The 18,918-nt window shown below is 38.1% G+C and overlaps 1 protein-coding gene across 1 annotated transcript in view; it reads left to right on the forward strand.

Annotated features, from left to right (window-relative positions):
- Positions 1-18,918, forward strand: part of TG (thyroglobulin) — a 2,464,750-nt gene that overhangs the window by 996,488 nt on the left and 1,449,344 nt on the right. Inside the window, exons 33-34 of the mRNA XM_044066937.1 lie at positions 7,971-8,050; positions 15,176-15,319. Of these exons, the coding sequence (XP_043922872.1) occupies positions 7,971-8,050; positions 15,176-15,319 (224 nt within the window). The remainder of the gene's footprint in view (positions 1-7,970; positions 8,051-15,175; positions 15,320-18,918) is intronic.

Raw genomic sequence — 18,918 nt, forward strand, 5'->3', positions numbered from 1 at the left:
TTGGCTGCAAAATTTGTATCACCAAAATTACATGTGCTATATGTCTGTGTTTATGTTAAATGTAACACTTATCTGAATTAAAACCCATAAGAGTAAAATGTCAGTACTACATGCATTTTGTATCTGAGTATCTTATTGGCATTTCCTGAATATTTTGATAGGAAATCACAAAAAAGAAACCGATAAATCGAATTTTATACATAACTACAAAATATAACATTTCAGAGACATTTTACTGTAACAGACTGATATGATGCATTATACACAGTTTGTATTATGGGTGGGTGTATGACTTCTGTTCCCTGTGGGTTATAGAGCATATATCTAGAGTTCCAAACCAAAATCATTCCAAAAAATGGTCAAGATCACTGGGATAAATCCACTAAAGACTTTAATCATAAAAATGAAAAATAAAATAGAATAAAATCCAATATCCAAAAGTTATTAGACCACTATAATACATTCTAATATTCCTATTCAATTAAGTGCTTTCATTTTCACTACAGAAAAGTTCATCTGATGATTAAAATTTTTATCTGATCCATTTAAATAGGTCAGTCTAAGTTCTAGGATTAGAAACGTGATAGAGAAGCCCCCAAGGTTGCCCTCTCAAAACCTCATATAGGACACCAATCATATTTCTTGAAGGTGTAGTCTGATTTGTAACATGCCCATTGATTGGTTGATAAATAAGTCATATTCCTCAATCCAGGAAGAACTCATCACAACTGTAAAATAAAACTCACAGATAAATGGTAGGTGTTATTATAGGATCTCAATCTATCTTGCAAGTGTTTTCAATTTCAGTAAACACACAACAGATAGTTGTTAGTTCAATCCAGGCCAGTTCACTGCATTTAATCAAAGTTGCCATTGTAGCACACATTTTTCCAGTTATAAATTCCATGATCCTTCTCTTCCCCAGATCTCAATCTTTTCCACGGCAGAAAAAACTAAAAGTATGTTTGGGATGTTCTACACAATGTTTAGAAAGTGCACTAGTTGTTTTTTTTTTTTTTTTAATTTTAATGTCATGCACATGCTCATAAATTCTGTCTCTAAATCTTCATTCGGTTTTCCCTATATAGAAGCCAGGGCACATGAGCATAAAGCACAATAAACCACCCTGCTCGAAAAGCAATACACCTTATGGTTTAGTTTAATATTCACACTATTAATATTACAATTGCATCCTTCCAAGATGTATTTGCAAAAATTACAGTTCCCACAATCTTTCATCATACCCTGATGGTATCATAGTTGTGTTTGTTTTTTCTCAAAGAGACTTTTAAAATTCATACCTTTTTTATACACAACATTAGGTCCCACAGCCACATATTTATGAATGTCGCTATAATTTATCAGAATATCCCAATTCTTTTTTAAAATATCTGTAACCAAATAACTATCACTTGTAAATGTAATAAATGCACACGTATGATTGATCTTACTAATTTTATCCATGGTAATCCTTGAAGACTCCATATCCATTATAGCCGAAGTGAGATCTTTATGGATGGACATATTACCATCATCCTAATGGTATGGAATTCCTAAAAATAGGTGTATAATTTTTCCTTTCACCTTTATCTAATACTTCAAACATAACTTTGTTAATGTTGTAGGCACTTGTAAAATGAAGAATAAGTTTTCTTCCTATAGATTTTTGATGTAAAACATTAGAGCCATCCTTACTGAGCCAAACATCCAAGTATGCTATACTGGATCCATGGCAGTGGTGTGTAAATTTCAAGAAGCTAGCTGTAGTATTGATATATGCCATGAAATCACTAATTAAATAATTCTCACCATGCCATAAAATGAAAATGTCATCAAGGTAACAAATGTATAATTGCATATAATGATGAAAATCAGACTGAAAAACAAATCTTCTTTCCTATTGTGTCATCATTATATTTGCAAAAAGACCTCCACATACTGCACCCATGGCAACCCCTTTCACTTGTAAATAAATGTTGCCACCAAAACTAATATAGTTGTTTTTCAATATGAGTTCTTATATACATGTATATTGTCTTGTCTTATACCTTTGCTAAACAAATATTCACAAAACTATGCAGAATATAGATCCTCCACGTCAATGGTTATGACAATTGTTTTCTTCATTTTAAAAGTGCCCACCCACAATTTCAGAAAAAGGTTGTAGTGAAAGGCCACTATGTGTGGGCTGCATGTATGATAAAAACTGAGGAAGATTTTTTGGATGAATGTATCTTCCCAAAGGAGATGTTTCTAAAACATGGATATCCTTCGAAATTCATTAACAACATTATGGTTGAAGTATTAAATAAACATGAAAGGAAAAATTATACACCTATTTTAGGAATTCCATACCATTAGGATGATGGGAACGTGTTCATCCATAAAGATCCCACTTCGGCTACAACGGATATGGAGTCTTCAAGGATTACCATGGATGACATTAGTAAGATCAATCATACATGTGCATTTACTACAACATTTACAAGTGATAGTTATTTGGTTACAGATATTTTAAAAAATAATTGGGATATTCTGATAAATGCTAGTGACATTTGTAAATATGTGGATGTGAGACCTAATGTCGTGTATAAAAAGGCATGAATTTTAAAAGTCTCTGAGAAAAAACAAAGACAACTGCAATACTATCAGGGTATGATGAAAAAGTGTGGGAACTGTCCTTTTTGCAAATACATCTTGGAAGGAAGTGATTTTAATATTAATAGTGTGAACATTAAACTAAACCGTAAGATACACTGCTTTTTGAGCAGGGTGGTTTATTGTGCTTTATGCTCATGTGCCCTGGCTTCTATATAGGGAAAACCAAATGAAGATTTAGAGACAAAATTTATGAGCATAAGCACGCCATTAAAAATAAATAAAAAAAAAAACAACTAGTGCACTCTGTAAACATTGTGTGGAACATCCCGAATATACTTTTAGGTCTTTTGCCATGGAACAGATTGATATTGGGGAAAGAGAACAATGCCTAATTTAATACTGATGTATGTGCCTGCATTACTGTTTAGTCTCCTAAGTTCTCCTTTTGGTTTGCATACAAAAATGGAATAGCATACATTAGAGGTATAGGTGTTCCAGTTTATTGCAAGGTAGTTAAAATTACATTACCAAGTAATATACAAAATATATGCCATTTCTGACACTGCTTTATAGAATGGTTGCTGCCTGAGAACCCGTAATGATAGATGTTCACCTCTAAATCTCTCATAACTAAATAAATAACTCTAGGATTTCAGCATCTTTGAATAAAGTGAATACAGTGTGCTATTTTGCTTGAAGTTAAAGAAACCTCCGAGTTAGCTTATCTAGAAATTGGTGGGTTGCGGGCAGAGTTTCCTCACATGGGGCTCTGTTGAGTTCAGCAAAAAAAAAAGCTTTAAGATATAGCAGATCTTTTGTACATTAGAGAGTGTAAAATGGGTAGTGGGATAATATCATCAACAACAGACCTCTCAACTTTACAGAATTGTTCCTATTTTCAAGCTTGATTTACTCCTGCAGAGGACATTCTTATTTATGGAGGAATGTCCCTGTTTTCATGCTTGAGATACCCCTTCACACATTTTTCTGAATCCCCCATCATCACATGTAATTTTTGAAGTTGTGTAGTACACAGAAAACCACACTACATAACCGACATACTAGTAGTGTCAGTAATTTAAAGAAAAAAGACACACATCTTACATCTCCCTGTTTCTGAAGCAAAATTAAATGCCCTAGTATGGCAAAATTTTCCAATTCAGTTTATTAAAGTCTACTTAAGAGTACTTAAAAAATGGACTACCTGTAGATCAGCAGCTGATTGGAGAACAAGCGTTCTCCAGCAGGCTATTAATCTACAGGTAATGCCCTCTGGAAAACAAGTCCGCCACTTCACGGCAGCATATCAGACTGAAAGTAACCTAATGGTCACCATTATTTTATGCTCACTAAGCAGCGCTTTTGCTGTTTAGCGTGTGTAAAAAAAGGAAATGTTGTTGTTGTGTCTTTCGGCTTTTCCCGGTTAGGGGTCGCCACAGTGGAACTCCGGTCCGCTAATGATTGGCAGTAGAGTTTTACATGCTGAGTTGCCGGCCCTGATGCACAGCCTTCAATGAAGGTACGTCCATTCACGCATGTCTCCACACAGAAGACACTCTAGCTGAGAATTGAACAGGACAACGTCTTACTGTGAAGGAAATAATAATTAAAAAAAAAAACTGTGTGCTTATGTCTTTGTGTGATAGTGTATGCATACATGTGAGAAACACCGAGATCAGTCTATTTTACACTCACTAAGCAGCGCTTTTGCTGTTCAGCGAGTATGAAAACTAAATGAAACAGAAAAAAAGTGTGTGCGCGTGTTAATGTTTATGTCTGTGTGTGAGCATATGTGTGCTTACAAGAAAGCGAGGTGTATGTGAGTGAGAGAGAGAGAGAGTGAAGAACAATAGTTCTTAAGAGGCGTGTGTACATCATCTCAACCTCTTAGCTCAAGATATCTGGATAAAGCCTAAAATAAAAGGGAATCAAAAGCTCAAAATAGGAACATATTTTAAATATTCCTGTTATAAACTTGCTTGAATAATAGGATTTGTGTTAGCATGCATTTTCTGAAGAGCAAGTCCATGTGTGTGTGCGTGTGTGTGTGTGTGTGTGTGTGTGTGTGTGTGTGTATGTGTGTGTGTATGAGTGAGATCGATTGACCAGTTGCAGCAGCAGATAAGAGGTTTGCATACCTTTTGCCATCTTAGCTCAAGATATCTGGATAAAGCCTGAAATAAAGGGAGATCAAAGGCTCAAAAATAGTAATGGATTTTAAATATTGTTCTTATAAAATTAGATAGTATCTTAAATAACAGGATTTGTGTTAGCATGCATTTTCTGAAGGAAATAAAATCTGAAAGTCAAATTTATGTCATTATTTAGTTATTTTAATCCCAATGAATGGCAACAAACCACACATTTTAGGAATAAGGGATCAAAAAATAAAGTAAATATCTATGGGGTTCAGGCACCTAGGCAGTGAGACATTTCCCTGTGGTACGTTTGACTGGGGACACATGGCTGAAGTGGCATTCAGCTGCAGAGAAATATGGCTGTTTGCAGATTCCCTGTGGGCAAAGAGAAGCACACACTGCCATGCTCACAGCTTTAATAACCAAATGCATGGTTGCAAAAAAGGAATGGTGTTCTGCTCAGTGTACAGTACATACTTATGTAACTACAACATACAGAAGTGCGCTACAGCATGGAGGAAATCCTTTAGGCTACTGTAGTCACATTTATGCTCCAGTATGTGTTTTAGGTAATGTTCCCTAGACACTGTGAAGGGGGTAGTGGTCCACACACTCCAGTTATAAAGGCATTGCCCATTGTGCACTGCATTTTTACTGCCACTGACATGCCTTCTGGCCAGCCGGCTGTTGATGCCTGCTATATTGCCTGCTGTCTCATATTCTCTTGGGGACCATGGGCATTATTTTCCCCCATGCATTTGGTTACTGAAGTTTTGGGCATGGAAACATACTCTTCTCTTTGCCCACAGGGAATTTGCAAACAGCTATATTTCTCTGCAGCTGAATATCACTTCAGCTGTGTGTCCCCAGTCAAATGTACCACAGGGAAATGTCTCACTGCCTAGGGGCCTGAACCCCAAAATGGGTTCAGGCACCTAGGCAGTGAGACATTTCCCTGTGGTACATTTGACTGGGGACACACGGCTGAAGTGACATTCAGCTGCAGAGAAATATGGCTTATTTTCATCTATACTCTTTCATTTCATGTCTTCCCATTATCACTTTCTTTCCCTTCAATTTTTTCATCAATCTTTTCATACAACAACTATCCAGTCATACTTTTCTGTTTTTCATTAACTTTCTATATGATGCTAAAACAAATACATAGACCGTAAAACAGTGACTAGATTAATTAATCCTAACTACCTGTTTTCTTTCTTGTAGTACATTATAAATCTGTTATTGGATATAATCTAGAATAGCCCCAAAAAAGTACTTCATTAACTATTTTTTTGACATTCCAGGGCACTAGGAAACAAGATACTGACACACACACACACACACACACACACACACACACACATGCATACTGTTTGGTAGAACACAATGACATAAGGTGTATTACAGTAAATTTGTGAAGATACATTTTGTGAAAATGCAACCTTTGATGTTAAGAAAGCTTGAAAGCTTCCTAAAGAACTGAAGCTGTGAAAAGCAGGAAAGCATAGACTTGTGAGCACAAAGCCTAGCATTTTGTAAGATAGCACTGTGATACCCGTGCACTGCCCCAGTAATCAAGTAGCCTCAGTCCTCATCACTAACACCACTGAGGGGCATCCACATTGGGAAGGATAAAAAATGCACACACAATAAAGTACAATTCCCTTAAGTGCACACAGAGATCACAGTCAGTCTGGGGCTGTTTCTCCCTTTCTCTCCAGATCCCCAATAAGACTCCCCACTGGTACAGCTATAGGGTCCAGATCTCAGCCTAGTGGTCAAGCTAAAATCTCCAGCACCCTCTCTGTCCAACTAGTGCTTCATGTCCCTGCCCAAGTAGCTGACACACACTTAAAGATATGAGTTATATAGAAACACACAGACACTCCTGGGGAAGGCTGGCACAGGTTTTCCAACTATGCCCATTCCTGCCAGTCTATAAGGTAGTACCAGCTGCCACCAACCACTAATATCAGCTACTAAAAAGGCCCTTACCAAAGGGTGTCCAATTATTACTGTGCAATATTATTATCAAGTTTGTAATGTGACCAGAACTTTTAAGGCTTGTTGGAGTGGCTTTGTACCATATCACTATATACATGCAATGCACTCTAAAGCTTAAATTATCTCTACACAAAACAGCCACGGTCGAAAGGTTTAAAAATATTTAATAATAAGTAATAAAAACACAAGACAATACTTCTTAGCACACAGTGCTAATCAAGAGTTTAGACATCACAGGAAATTGCTTAAAATAATACTGTAGAATAGTCTGACATTAATATAGAAAACAGCTAGACTAAACTTACTATTTTCTATCTTTCCCTAAGTGCTATTGCAGTTCTAAATAAACTTATATAGAGAGGACAAGCTGATGAGTTGTTGTCAGCTTTAGACAAAATCCAGAATGGTCTCTCTCTCTCTCTCTCTCTCTCTCTCTCTCTCTGAGACAGTCTTTTAAATTGATAATACATCACTGCGGACTCATTTTAGATTACATCATTCTTCTCTGGTTCAGAAACTCAGAGTTTAACATAGCTTTGATCATGCACCTGGTTAGGAATATTATATATGTATTATATATGTAAAATCTAGCAATTAATTCTGGTCTCAAAACAATAGAAAGAATCTGCTGGTTCAGACATCACAGCTCCGAGTTTGGGATTGAACAGTCATACAATGCTTGACTTATCAGCTTTCTTCCAGCAGAATGCACTGTTGTTGCATTTTTGATGTTCAACATTTAACACAATTTTCTTTACATTTTAAGAGGACAAGCCTATGGATTTTATTCATATTTACAATGATGTAGAATTATCTACAAAATTCTATCTAGCTGGGCTGGCAGACTTCACAAGCACCTCATACTGTAAATTGTGAAAATATATCCCATTATGTTATGTATTTCTGCAGTATAATCTGAATAGCCTAATGTGCTATTGATTTGGTAGAGCCTACTGTGAATTATACATGTAATAGTATGATTTTTTGATTTTTGAATTTTGGTCTATAATAATGTATTTTTTATTTTGTGATGATATATCCATATAACATATACACTGTCACCTTTTCAATGGCTATAATGAGACATACCATCGGGATTTATATCGATAGAAAGGATATGTATTTACAGCATATATGTATATGTTTGAAACAGACAGATGTAGGTGAAGATGAAAAAGCTTTACAAAATGCTAATGTTTTTTCTTTTACTTTTCTTTTTCAATCCAGATATTTTCAATGTGAAAGGCACTGTGATGAAGATTCATGCTGTAAAGGATTTGAATTCTTGAAGAATTCAAAATCTTCAGGTAAGATTTACTATTTTTATGCATAAGTCATCTTTTTCTGTTGGATCTGTTAGCACAGATGCATGACATAGTGTTGCTTGCAAGTGAGAAATCATACTACAAGCTGACAAATTAAAGCATGAAAACTGGTTCAGCTCAGTGCTCTTTTATGTGCAAAAGATAACGAACTCAGATGGCATTGCCTATGATAGGATACATTAGAACTTTGTTGTACAGTGGTTCTGTCAGCATTGTTGTTGGATTGCTCGATGCAATGCCAGTGATCCCTAGTTGGGAACAAAAAGGGGGTTTTAAGGATGCTACCCAAGTTAGCAAAGCATAGAATATGCAAAAGGAGTGACAATATCCAGACTGAGATATTTACTGAGTATGGGTGTGGGTGAAAGAGACCACCTCATTCTCAGGTCATTGTCTCCCTCTACTCTTCCTTCATTAGGCCAATCATTGAGTTCAATGCCTCATTTAGCATGTACCTCACTAAACACCTGCAATAACTGGAGATGCCGCAAATGTACCTCACAAAGAGGATCCTCGGCCTTAAACATTTGCTCTATATGGACAGACTAAAAAAACTCCAACTATTCTCTTGTCTTATATCACCTACTTAGAGGCAATCTCTGCTTGACTTACAAAGCCATGTCTGACCCAGCTCTGTTAGAAATGCTACATCTAAAGAAATCCCAATCCCTCCGCACCACACGCTCCAGAGATCTCAACCTCATTACCACAATCAACAGAACATGCTGGAGGGACAGGTTCAGAACCCATACATGTAAAGCAGAGCACCTCACTGGCCCTCTTCAAGAGAAATCTTTATGAGTGGATGGGAAATAGAAAATTCTCCCCAGGGATCACTCCAGTGGCTTTACTCGACAGAGGCACTGGGAACTAAGGTCAGGTGGCACGATGCCAGGGTAATCCTATGGGACAGGCTTGTAAAGGCTCCAGGGCCATTAGTCTAGTACCCGTCTATGAACCTATGAACCTATGCACAGTAAGGCATGACTGCAGTGTTGGTCTCCACACTGAGGTGTTTAGGTAAGTTCAGCCCCTGGAATGATACTGTACTTCTTCTGGTAGAAAGACACAGTACCGTTGTAGTAAACATTTTTTCTGTACCTACCATGAAATTCGCTAACTGTTGCTAGGCCAGTCAGTGCACTTGGCCAGAGAGTGGGTTAAGGAGAAGGTCTAGTGATTGCTGGGCATTATGTGAGGAATAGCATAGGATGACTGGAGGACCAGTGTTGCTGGCAATAAATAAATAAATGAAGAAAAAAACTGATGCAGTAGTATGGTGGTATATGATGGAAGAACGGCATGTTTAGAATGGGGGTATAGATGGGACTGTTTGAATATTGCACCATCTTTCATAATGTGGCTCCCATTTTCATAAATACAGCCCTCTACTCATCCCAGACAGTTCATGTATTTGATAATATATGTCTTTATTACTGATTAAAAAATATTCTGAAATGACAGACTTTAGGGAAAAAAAACACATGTAACCAACCACATATCCACCTGAAAAATAAATATTTCAGTAAAATAAAACCATAATAAGTATGCCAGTTTTTTATTCAAAGACTTGCATTCATTATTATATAAAATAAATAAATTATACCAAAATATACACATCATGTACAATGTTTGCCTGGCTTTAGCCATTATTTAGAATTAAGTGAAATTTATTGACTTCTTACTAACACAACTCAAAAGTATGAGCTAATTTGCTTACAATAATGTAAGATACAGGGATGAATATTCCCATCTGTACGAGCTAATGTATTTACTATACTATGAAATGCAAGGTTGAATATTTAGAAATTTTTCAAGACTCTGTGCTGAGTCCAAAGCATGCAGCTATGCAACCCTGACATGGTAGCAAACCCTGTACATACTAAATAACACCAACTGTCTTTTCCTGTGACACCTGTGCTAAGATGCTGCACAGAAATGCTCAAGCAAATAAATCAAAACGACTTGTTATACTCCATTTGGGTCGGGCATCATTGGATATCACCATCTCTTACACACCACATTGAAATGGTTATGCATTGTGAGTACAATATACCACTTACAATTAGGTCCAAACCTGTTAAACAGTGTGGCATTGTGCAGAACTGAGACAAGCAGCGAATCTGTACACTGGATAGCACTGCTGTATCCTAGTACAATATAACATCTTGCCCTTACTCTAGAACTAACCTAGGAGACCCTTCTTAAAACCCAGTCCCCAATCCTAAACAGCCCATCCTATTCCAGGTCTAGACAACGTGGCTATGCAATTTCCACAGTTTGGTAGATTTGCGCATCTTAAGGCACTGTAGTAAACATCTTATGTTCTAAGACAACCAGTTAATCATTGAAGACAATAGCACAGTATGCGAGAACTATAAGTGCACAACTTCTTTGTAAACAAAAATCACGCATACTACCGAGGTTGTCAGGAATACTCACACTACATCCCTCACACACTTCACTTGCCACACAGAGATTGTCTTGTGCTGAAGTACTTAATGAAAACCTTCCCAAATCTCAAAGATCTCCAAAGCCATTCAATGGCAACACTGCTCGTCAGCAATCACTTAAACATATACCAAAAGCAACACTAAACATCTCATTTGAGGCTAAACCAAATGGTCCCCCAGGGGCAAAGCCTATAAGGCAAGCATATAGTTTACCTAATGCTCTTGTCAGTGGGGACTCCATTATGAGCCACATTGATGCCCCACTAAGCAGGTTAGAGGATCTGTCTGGCACCTGGATCTACAGTATCATGCACCCACACAAGTCACTGCACCCCAGGGACTGATATGATTTTATCATAGTCCATGTGGGTGTAAATGACCTGAGGCATAACTAACTGGACTGTACAAAAGAAGACATAATGGATCTCTTGGAATATGTGTCACAGATAGGTATGAGCCGTGCATTGAGCAGCATTCAACCTGCATCAAGAATGATGCCACAGTATGAACATAAAATGATTCATTTTAATAATTGGCTTAGTTTCTGATGTCGCTCCAGGTGGATAAAGTATCTGTCAGCATGGGAGGGCATGGTCAAAAGACCACATAGGGTCATAGGATGATACTAGGCTATTGGCACAGAGGCCCTTATAAGCCTAGACATGAATTTTGCCCATGTTCCCTCAAAGTCATAACCTGTTTCCCCTGTCCAGTAGGGACACAGGAGGGGAGGCCAGGGGTATTTTTTCTTTTTCCCATCCAGTCATCTAGGTTCCTCTTAAACAGGACTAGAGAGGTACTCTGCGTGATGTGGAGAAGGAGTCTATTCCACAGACAGGGGAGTCTTTGGGACACAAATCTATCCTGCCAACAAGTTCTATTAATGTCACAGACCAGGTTAAGGCATGTGGGTTGCGTGAGTGGAGTTTGTCTTATGGATATTCAGCAACTCCATCAAGGCTAGGTCTGAAATGGCCTTGTATGCCAGATACAGGTCACCTCTGAGCAGGCTGTATGAGACTGAGTAGAGGGACAGGGCTTTTAGCCTCTCTGTATAGGACAGGTGTTTGAGACCCTGGATTTTCCTGGTCAGGAACCTCTGTGGTCTCTCCAACTGCTGCACGTGCTTGGCAAGGTACATGCCGAAGGGGGCATTGTACTTGATAATGGGTCTGAGAAGGGAGTACAGGGATGTTATGACGTCTTTGTTCCTGGATGAAATACCCTTATTTATGAAGCGGGCCATGTAGGTGAAAAGTCGTGTTGCTATCAACCTGGATGCCCAAGTCCCTCATGACTGACTGCATGCTTAGTACGTTGTTATTAATGTGATAATTAGTGGGGATGACATTTTCCCCAAAGGGGATAATGATGCATTTCTTGGCATTATGTTTGAGGCCATGGTTGTTTTGCCAAAGATGGGATGCACCTGTCCCCCCAGGCTTTCAGATATCGGCTAAAACCTTATCCACCCCCTTTAGAGCCTTTTTTATGCAATTCCAAAAAGACAAAACTGCCAACATAGTGAAAAAGTCTACAAGCAATCTTAAAGTGTTACTGCTTAGTGCTTGGAGCCAAAACAATACACTCCACACCCTTTAAGCTCTCCTTACTCTGGAGAATGTAGACATCTGTGCCTTCAATGAGACTTGGTTTAAAGCCATAGAAAGTACGCTGAAAGTACAAAGCTACAGTGATTTCTATACCTTTCGACCAACAACAGCATAGACTGGGGTCAAAGGTGGAGGTGTCTTCATCTACATTAGAGATAGACATATCTTCAGGTTGGATAAACAGGATGGTACCATGGAGTCATCCATTTGCAAGTCACCATAGATAAGGGCCCTCACCATATCATGGCTAGCTACAGGTCACCTTCTATATCCCTAGAGTCCTATGAGTCTTACCTAAACCTGCTAAAGATACTCACCATCCAACCAGTCACACTATTTATGGGTGACTTTAACTACTGCTGTATAGACTGGGAAATGCACACTGCCACATACTCCCAGGCACAACCATTCCTGGAGTTTATCAAAACAAACACCTTGAAACAGATAGTGTATGCTCTAGCCAGAGGATCAAGCATATTGGATCTGGTATTCACCAGCATGGGAGTGTGCTGCACTCCCATAGTGAAGTCAGATCTTAAAGCTGTCTTCTTTGAAGTAAAAATCAACCCAGAAACCCCAGCTAAACCAGTAACAGTAACTATTGTAAGGCAAACTACATCATATTAAATGACAGTTTGTTTAAATTCAAGGCTCTCCCCAACTCTAAGACTACAGCTAACTATGCAGAATTGTTCACAGAGTCCCTATACAAGCATGTGAATGGCTGCATAGAGACTGCCATACCTACCAAAATAAACCCATCAAACACTAAAAACAAACCTCACTGGCGGAATCCTTACCTAAACATGGTATGTAATAAAAAAGAAAACTCATGGCCAAAATCAGGAAGAGCAAATCCCTTAAAGACAAGTGCTTTCTTATACAACTAAAAAAGATACTAAGAGGTCTAGTTAACTCCAACAAGGCCACTATGAGGCTGGGATAGCCTCACAGACTAAGGACAATCACAAAGCCTTCTTCAGCTATGTCTGTAACCTTAAAGGCAACACACAGCAGTGTGCTGAACTGCTGGTGATCAGTATTGCCTTGACCAATCAGGGTGACACAGAAAATGTATTGGTTGATAAATTTAGCTCAAACCTCATCCCCCCACTCCTTAACAGCTCCATCAGGTGAAATCCCCTCCAAACATAGTTCCCCCAACAATTATCATGGACCAAGTGCTCCCTTGCTAAAGTCTAGAACATTGCCTGCATGGGTCCAGAAAATATCCTCTGTTGCTTCCTGAACAGTCTGAAACATGACCTATCAGGACAAACTGAGGCACTCTTCAACTGCAGCCTAGAAAAAGGCTATGTTCCAAGAGAACAGATAACTGTAACAGTCATTCCCCTCCAGAAAGGCAGACCATCAATCGACCCAGGGAACTACAGACCCATCAGATCCAGACATAGCTGAAGCCATGAAATGAAGGGTCTATATTAAATCAGCAAATCCTTCTGATTTATCAACCCTTTTAGAGTGGAAGCTGGCAATCCTGAAGACATAGAACAGTGATTTTTTTTTCCCAGGGAAAAAAAATCGCTGGGCCCTTTTTGGGACTTTGCCATTTCCTCTACTGCGGTGCCATCTCAGAGTTGGAATATTTAAGTAGGGGGTGTGGGGGGCAAAGCCCCCCACCTTATTTTGTGTTTTGAATTTTTTTTTTTGTGGCCCAGTGATTTTTTTCCCTGGGAAAAAAATTGCTGTTCCGTGTCTTCAAGATTGTCAGCTTTTGCTCTTAAAGGCTTGATAAATCAGCATTCGCTATTTTACGCTTTCGCTGATTTAACATAGACCTAAAATGAATTATCATGGAAATGATAAACAAGGACATTGGCAACCTGCAGATCCTTGACCCATCTCAATTTGGCTTTGTTTAGGGAAGGTCATTTCTATTTAACCTAGTTCGCTTCTCTGTCTTTCTCCTTGCTATCCTTACACTTAGGCTTGCCTTGCTCAACAAATTGCCTAACCTTATTAGCGTTTTGTGTTACCACTGTCTTTCATCTTGCTTCATATCACTGTCTTTTTAATTTACAGTCTATTAAATATAATATTTCCATACTACCATTATTATTTCATATCTATATTGTTCAGGAACTCATAAGCTTATTCTGTCGCTATCTTTTATCTGTTCTGTTATGGCTTTTTTTCACTTTTACTTTATTTCTAAGATCAGTATAATTGCTCCATCATGTGTATTTTTTGCTTGTGAGAAAGAAAATAACGTATCAGGCCCCCTTACTCAATAAATAAGTAAGTTTGAGTACTATAACATCTTGCAGTAACTTTTGGTGTAATTTCCACTGGAAGTGAAAGAAAACTGTTTGTGTGTGTGTGTTTTTTTTTTTTTGTGTGTGGGGGTGAAAATGTCCCAAATTCTACCCTGTGGTCTGAGAGATTATTCCTGATGTTGGAAGAGCTTATTTCTGATGTTGGAAATAAGTAACATAGCAGTAAAATATGGGAAAAAAGATAATTAATAAGACAAGACCAAAGATCAGGAACTAGAGTGGTACACTTTCTGAGGTATAGCACTTGGAATGCAGTTCTAGTGACAAGGTAGATAGTATCAGTGTTATCCTGTTTGGCATATTTATTTATTTTCTTGACTATGGTGTCCAGCTGAAGGCAAGTTCCTTTAGTGTGGGGAAGCAGCTGTTGTAGTCCTGTAAAGCAGATGTATCACAAACAGTCTGAAAAAAAAAAAGATTAGTAAGGGAAAATGTAGGTATAAAATATGAAGCTTGTTTTTTTCTGAAGGATATTTCAGCCATGAGGTTTTAAAGTAATTTCCAGAAATGTATTTAATTACTTTATTTCAGGCATGTATTATCTGTCACTTTGAAAGCTGAATATATTTTTGTTTTATGGAGAAGTTACAGTCCTCAAAAATCATTGCCTTAATAGTTTCATAGCTATCTAATACTCTAGGATGAGTGTATACATGGAAGCAATGAGTAATTTCCCCATGATTAAGTTTTGCCTGCTAAAGCAAATGTTTCTTGTCTAATGAAAACTTTAATTTTTCTTCTTAGATGAACAGGTGCTCTGCTTAACTCTGAGTAGTCTGGGAGTGGAAACCTGCAATGAGGATCCAACAAGTCGATGGCATGTTCTAGACTGTACTACAGGAGATAGTGATTCTAAAATGTATCCGTTTGGTTGGTACCAGAAGCCTGGTAAGGAACCATCCCTATCTATGTATGTATATATGAATACAGAACATCAGCTAATAGTAATTGGCATAGAGGATTATAATTGGAAAACAGATCATAACTACATTTTTATTGCCTGAGACATGGATATCAAGAAATCCAATTTGACAGTGAAGCTTGATGAATCTTGATATATGTATCATGAAAACATAACTACTTAATCATGATCGGATAGACCTTAACATAATCCTTTGTGATACATGGAGCTTCAGTTGCTCCAATTTAGTATGAGTTACACAAAAAAGTAGTGTAAGAGCACAAAGTATTTTACAGCCATAAAACACTTACTGCTACCAAGCAGACAACAGCGGGAGCTAAGCACCCCTCTGATGGACTAAAAGCTTTAAAAGCTTTTGTATGTTAGTGAGAAGTGTTTTATGGCTTATAAATTCCGCATACATTCTAATCTCTGTTCTGTTGTGGCTGCTGTGTATGTTCTAGTGCAAAACTAAAGCATAACAGCTCTAAGCAATGGATAACAAAGAGAGCCTTGATTGGGCCTCCTGTCTTAATCATTATAACTGGTTATGATCGGTGAGCCCCAATCATAACTCTTTTTAGTGCATGGAGTTTCATTTACTCCATGTACTACTAGGTAACAAAAAAAAAGTCAGTGTTTTCCTTGCTTTGAATGTCAGTAAAGCACTTAGCGAGTACTTTGCATAGAGAGCAAGTAGGTACAATTGCAGGAAAAAGTCACGGGCAGTTTTTAAATTATGTCCTAATTTAAATAAGTTAGTTGCAGAGTGACATTTGTAAACTTTCACAGATATATGAGGAAGGAAATTCATGGACAGTTAAAAGTGAGAGAACATTCCTTCTTTGATACCCATCTGTAGCAGTGCTTAGGAGGTGTGTAACAATTGTTACACACCTATGAAAATGCTGTTGGTGTCAAGTCTCACCATACAGAAGTTTATTACAGGTTTATCTTTTTTTTTTTTTTATTTTGGAGCATAATTATGGAACTGCCTGCATCCAAAAGTTGTTATGCGTTTTTTTTTTTACATTAGGCAGGAGCTTAACAAGGTTGCTTTTTCTCAAGGTTTGGGACATTATCAATGTACTCTGTGTGCTACATTTGTTTTGTTGTTTCTGCTTTATTCTCTGTGATGTTACTCTGCTGTAATAAGTCTTGTTGGTAATGTTTTTCAATTCCAATTAACTTTCACGTTTTTTCCATTTATTTTTCTACATGATTCAGTACTAAAATATACCCTTCAATTTGATCATTTTGTGGCCAAATTGAAAATAGCCTGTTTACTTAGAGGTAATAACATACCTTGTGCCTTTCCCTGATCTGGCACCTCTACAAAACTTTTAAACTGTAGCAAATTGCTTGCTATATTTATAACAAGAATTTGCTACAGTTTATAACACACACCAAGTGCTACAGTGCTTTGTTTGACTGTAAATGCAATACCGGTATTTTAATGTGGTATGCACATAAGAGCAATCAGGGTTAGCAGATCACACCCCAAAACACTTTGGGGCTGGAGCAGCTGCCCCTTTCCCATCACCCTAGCTATGCTATTGCCTATATTGAAACAGCATGGTTCTGTATAGAAATAATTATACATGAGGACCTGCTTTAGATGATGTAATCTCAAATATGAGATTTATGTTGCTATACAACTGTTTATATATTCAATAGTTGTTAAGTAGGCAACATTTAAAGTATAACACTTTCAGACATGACCCGGGTTAAAGTTAGTATTGCCAAATGAAAACCTAAAATTAACAGACATATGTTTGCAAAGTAATCCTTCTACGTGGAACACCTCATCACAAAAGGGTTCTCCTCTAGAAAAAAGGAGGTCATTGGTCCTCTCAATGCCCTGTTTGGCATGTATCTCACAAGACACCTACAACAATTGGAAAGGCCACATAAAAACCTCACTAAGAGGATTATTGGCCTCAAACAGATGTCATACGCAGACCATCTCAAAAAACTCCAGCTCTACTCTGTCACATATCGCCTACTCAGAGGTGATCTCTGGCTAACATATAAAGCTATGTCAAACCCAGAGCTGTTGGACATGCTACACTTAAAGAAATCCCAATCTCTCTGAACTACATGCCCCAGGGACCTAAACCTTGTCACCACAATAAACAGAACATGCTGGAGGGATAGATTCCTGTCCCAGAGACTTCCCTTACTCTGGAACAAACTACACATTCATGTCAAGCAAAGCTCCTCATTGGCCCTCTTTAAGAAAAATCTTGATGACTGGATGGGAAATAGACAATTCACCCCGGGGATCACTTCTGTGGCACTGCTTGACAGGGGCACAGGAAAATAATTTTCTTGGGTGGTGAAAGCTAGGGAACCTTTTTGGCGAGGTTTATATAGGCTGTAGGGATGATAGTTTAGTACCCACCTATGAACCTTTGAACATACTCAATACAAATCTCAGATGCATAGAAAGTTACTATAACAATTAAGTTACAAGGCAGGACAAAAGGATAAAAATTTGGAAGGACTACGCAGCTATTGAGGAAGGTTGCAGTGAGACTAGTAATGGCACTGACATAGCTGGTCTACCTGGCTGAAAGAGGAATCACAGTTAATATGGTAACATGAGGTAGCCTTCTACAGTAGCAGGTCTGATAATGTACAGAGACAGTGATTCCTGATAGCTGCAGCCAGCATCATCATCAGTGCCCTATTTCCCATTTGCTACTTGGAGTTGGGGTGTTGTCTCATCTACCATCATTCTCTCTCTCAATTCAATGCTGCTCTTCTACCTTCTTTGACTGTCACGCCTGAATGTTGTAGGTCTTCTCTCACACAGTCCATCCACCTGTTTGCTGGATGTCTGTTTCCTCTTGTCTTCTTCCTGTCTGCCTAAAATCTTTTTCACAAATTATCTTCTGCTTTTCTGTACATGTGCCTGGACCACCATAATCTGCTGTCTTTGACCTTGTCTGCAATTGGAACTACTTGGGCTTCTGCTGTGCTGTCCTTATTACTTCATCTGCCCCACAGTGTGCATTTTACCACCCACCTCAGTTACCTCATGTCTATCACCTCTAGTTTCCAAAACTGCCATCACTGCCCAGGTTTGAGTACCATACAGTATTACTGCTTGCGCCACTCTTTTGTACTCCTTACTTTTCAGCTTTAAATTCTTCTGTCGTATACTACCCCTGACTCAGTGCCAGTTGTCATTTTCATCATACTTCACACACAAACGTTTTAACATTTTTTTCTGTCGGCTGTAAAGTGATTTCACACACAGAAAATGCAAACTAATTTTGGAAAAATGCAAAGTATTTTTAAGACTAGTTATGAGGCAAGGTGTAATTGCTGATATACTGATAATATGTAGCCAAAATGAAAAGTAACAGCTAACATGTGACCTTTAAATTAAACATTTCTGCTTTAATGTATGTTGGAACATAAACCATAGCCAAGGTCCGACAGTAATGCTTAGCAGCAATTTATCAAGCTGTGGTTGTTTCTGAGGAGTGATCATTGGTTTGACGTTTAAGGAAGATGGCAGTATAACAGCTGTTAATGGAAAGCGATGGAGGTATGGAGGTAGGGGTCACTGCAGTAG

Source organism: Protopterus annectens, chromosome 3.part1 (genome assembly GCF_019279795.1).
Source record: "Protopterus annectens isolate FY-2018-M chromosome 3.part1, PAN1.0, whole genome shotgun sequence".
Taxonomy (NCBI): Eukaryota; Metazoa; Chordata; order Ceratodontiformes; family Protopteridae; genus Protopterus; species Protopterus annectens.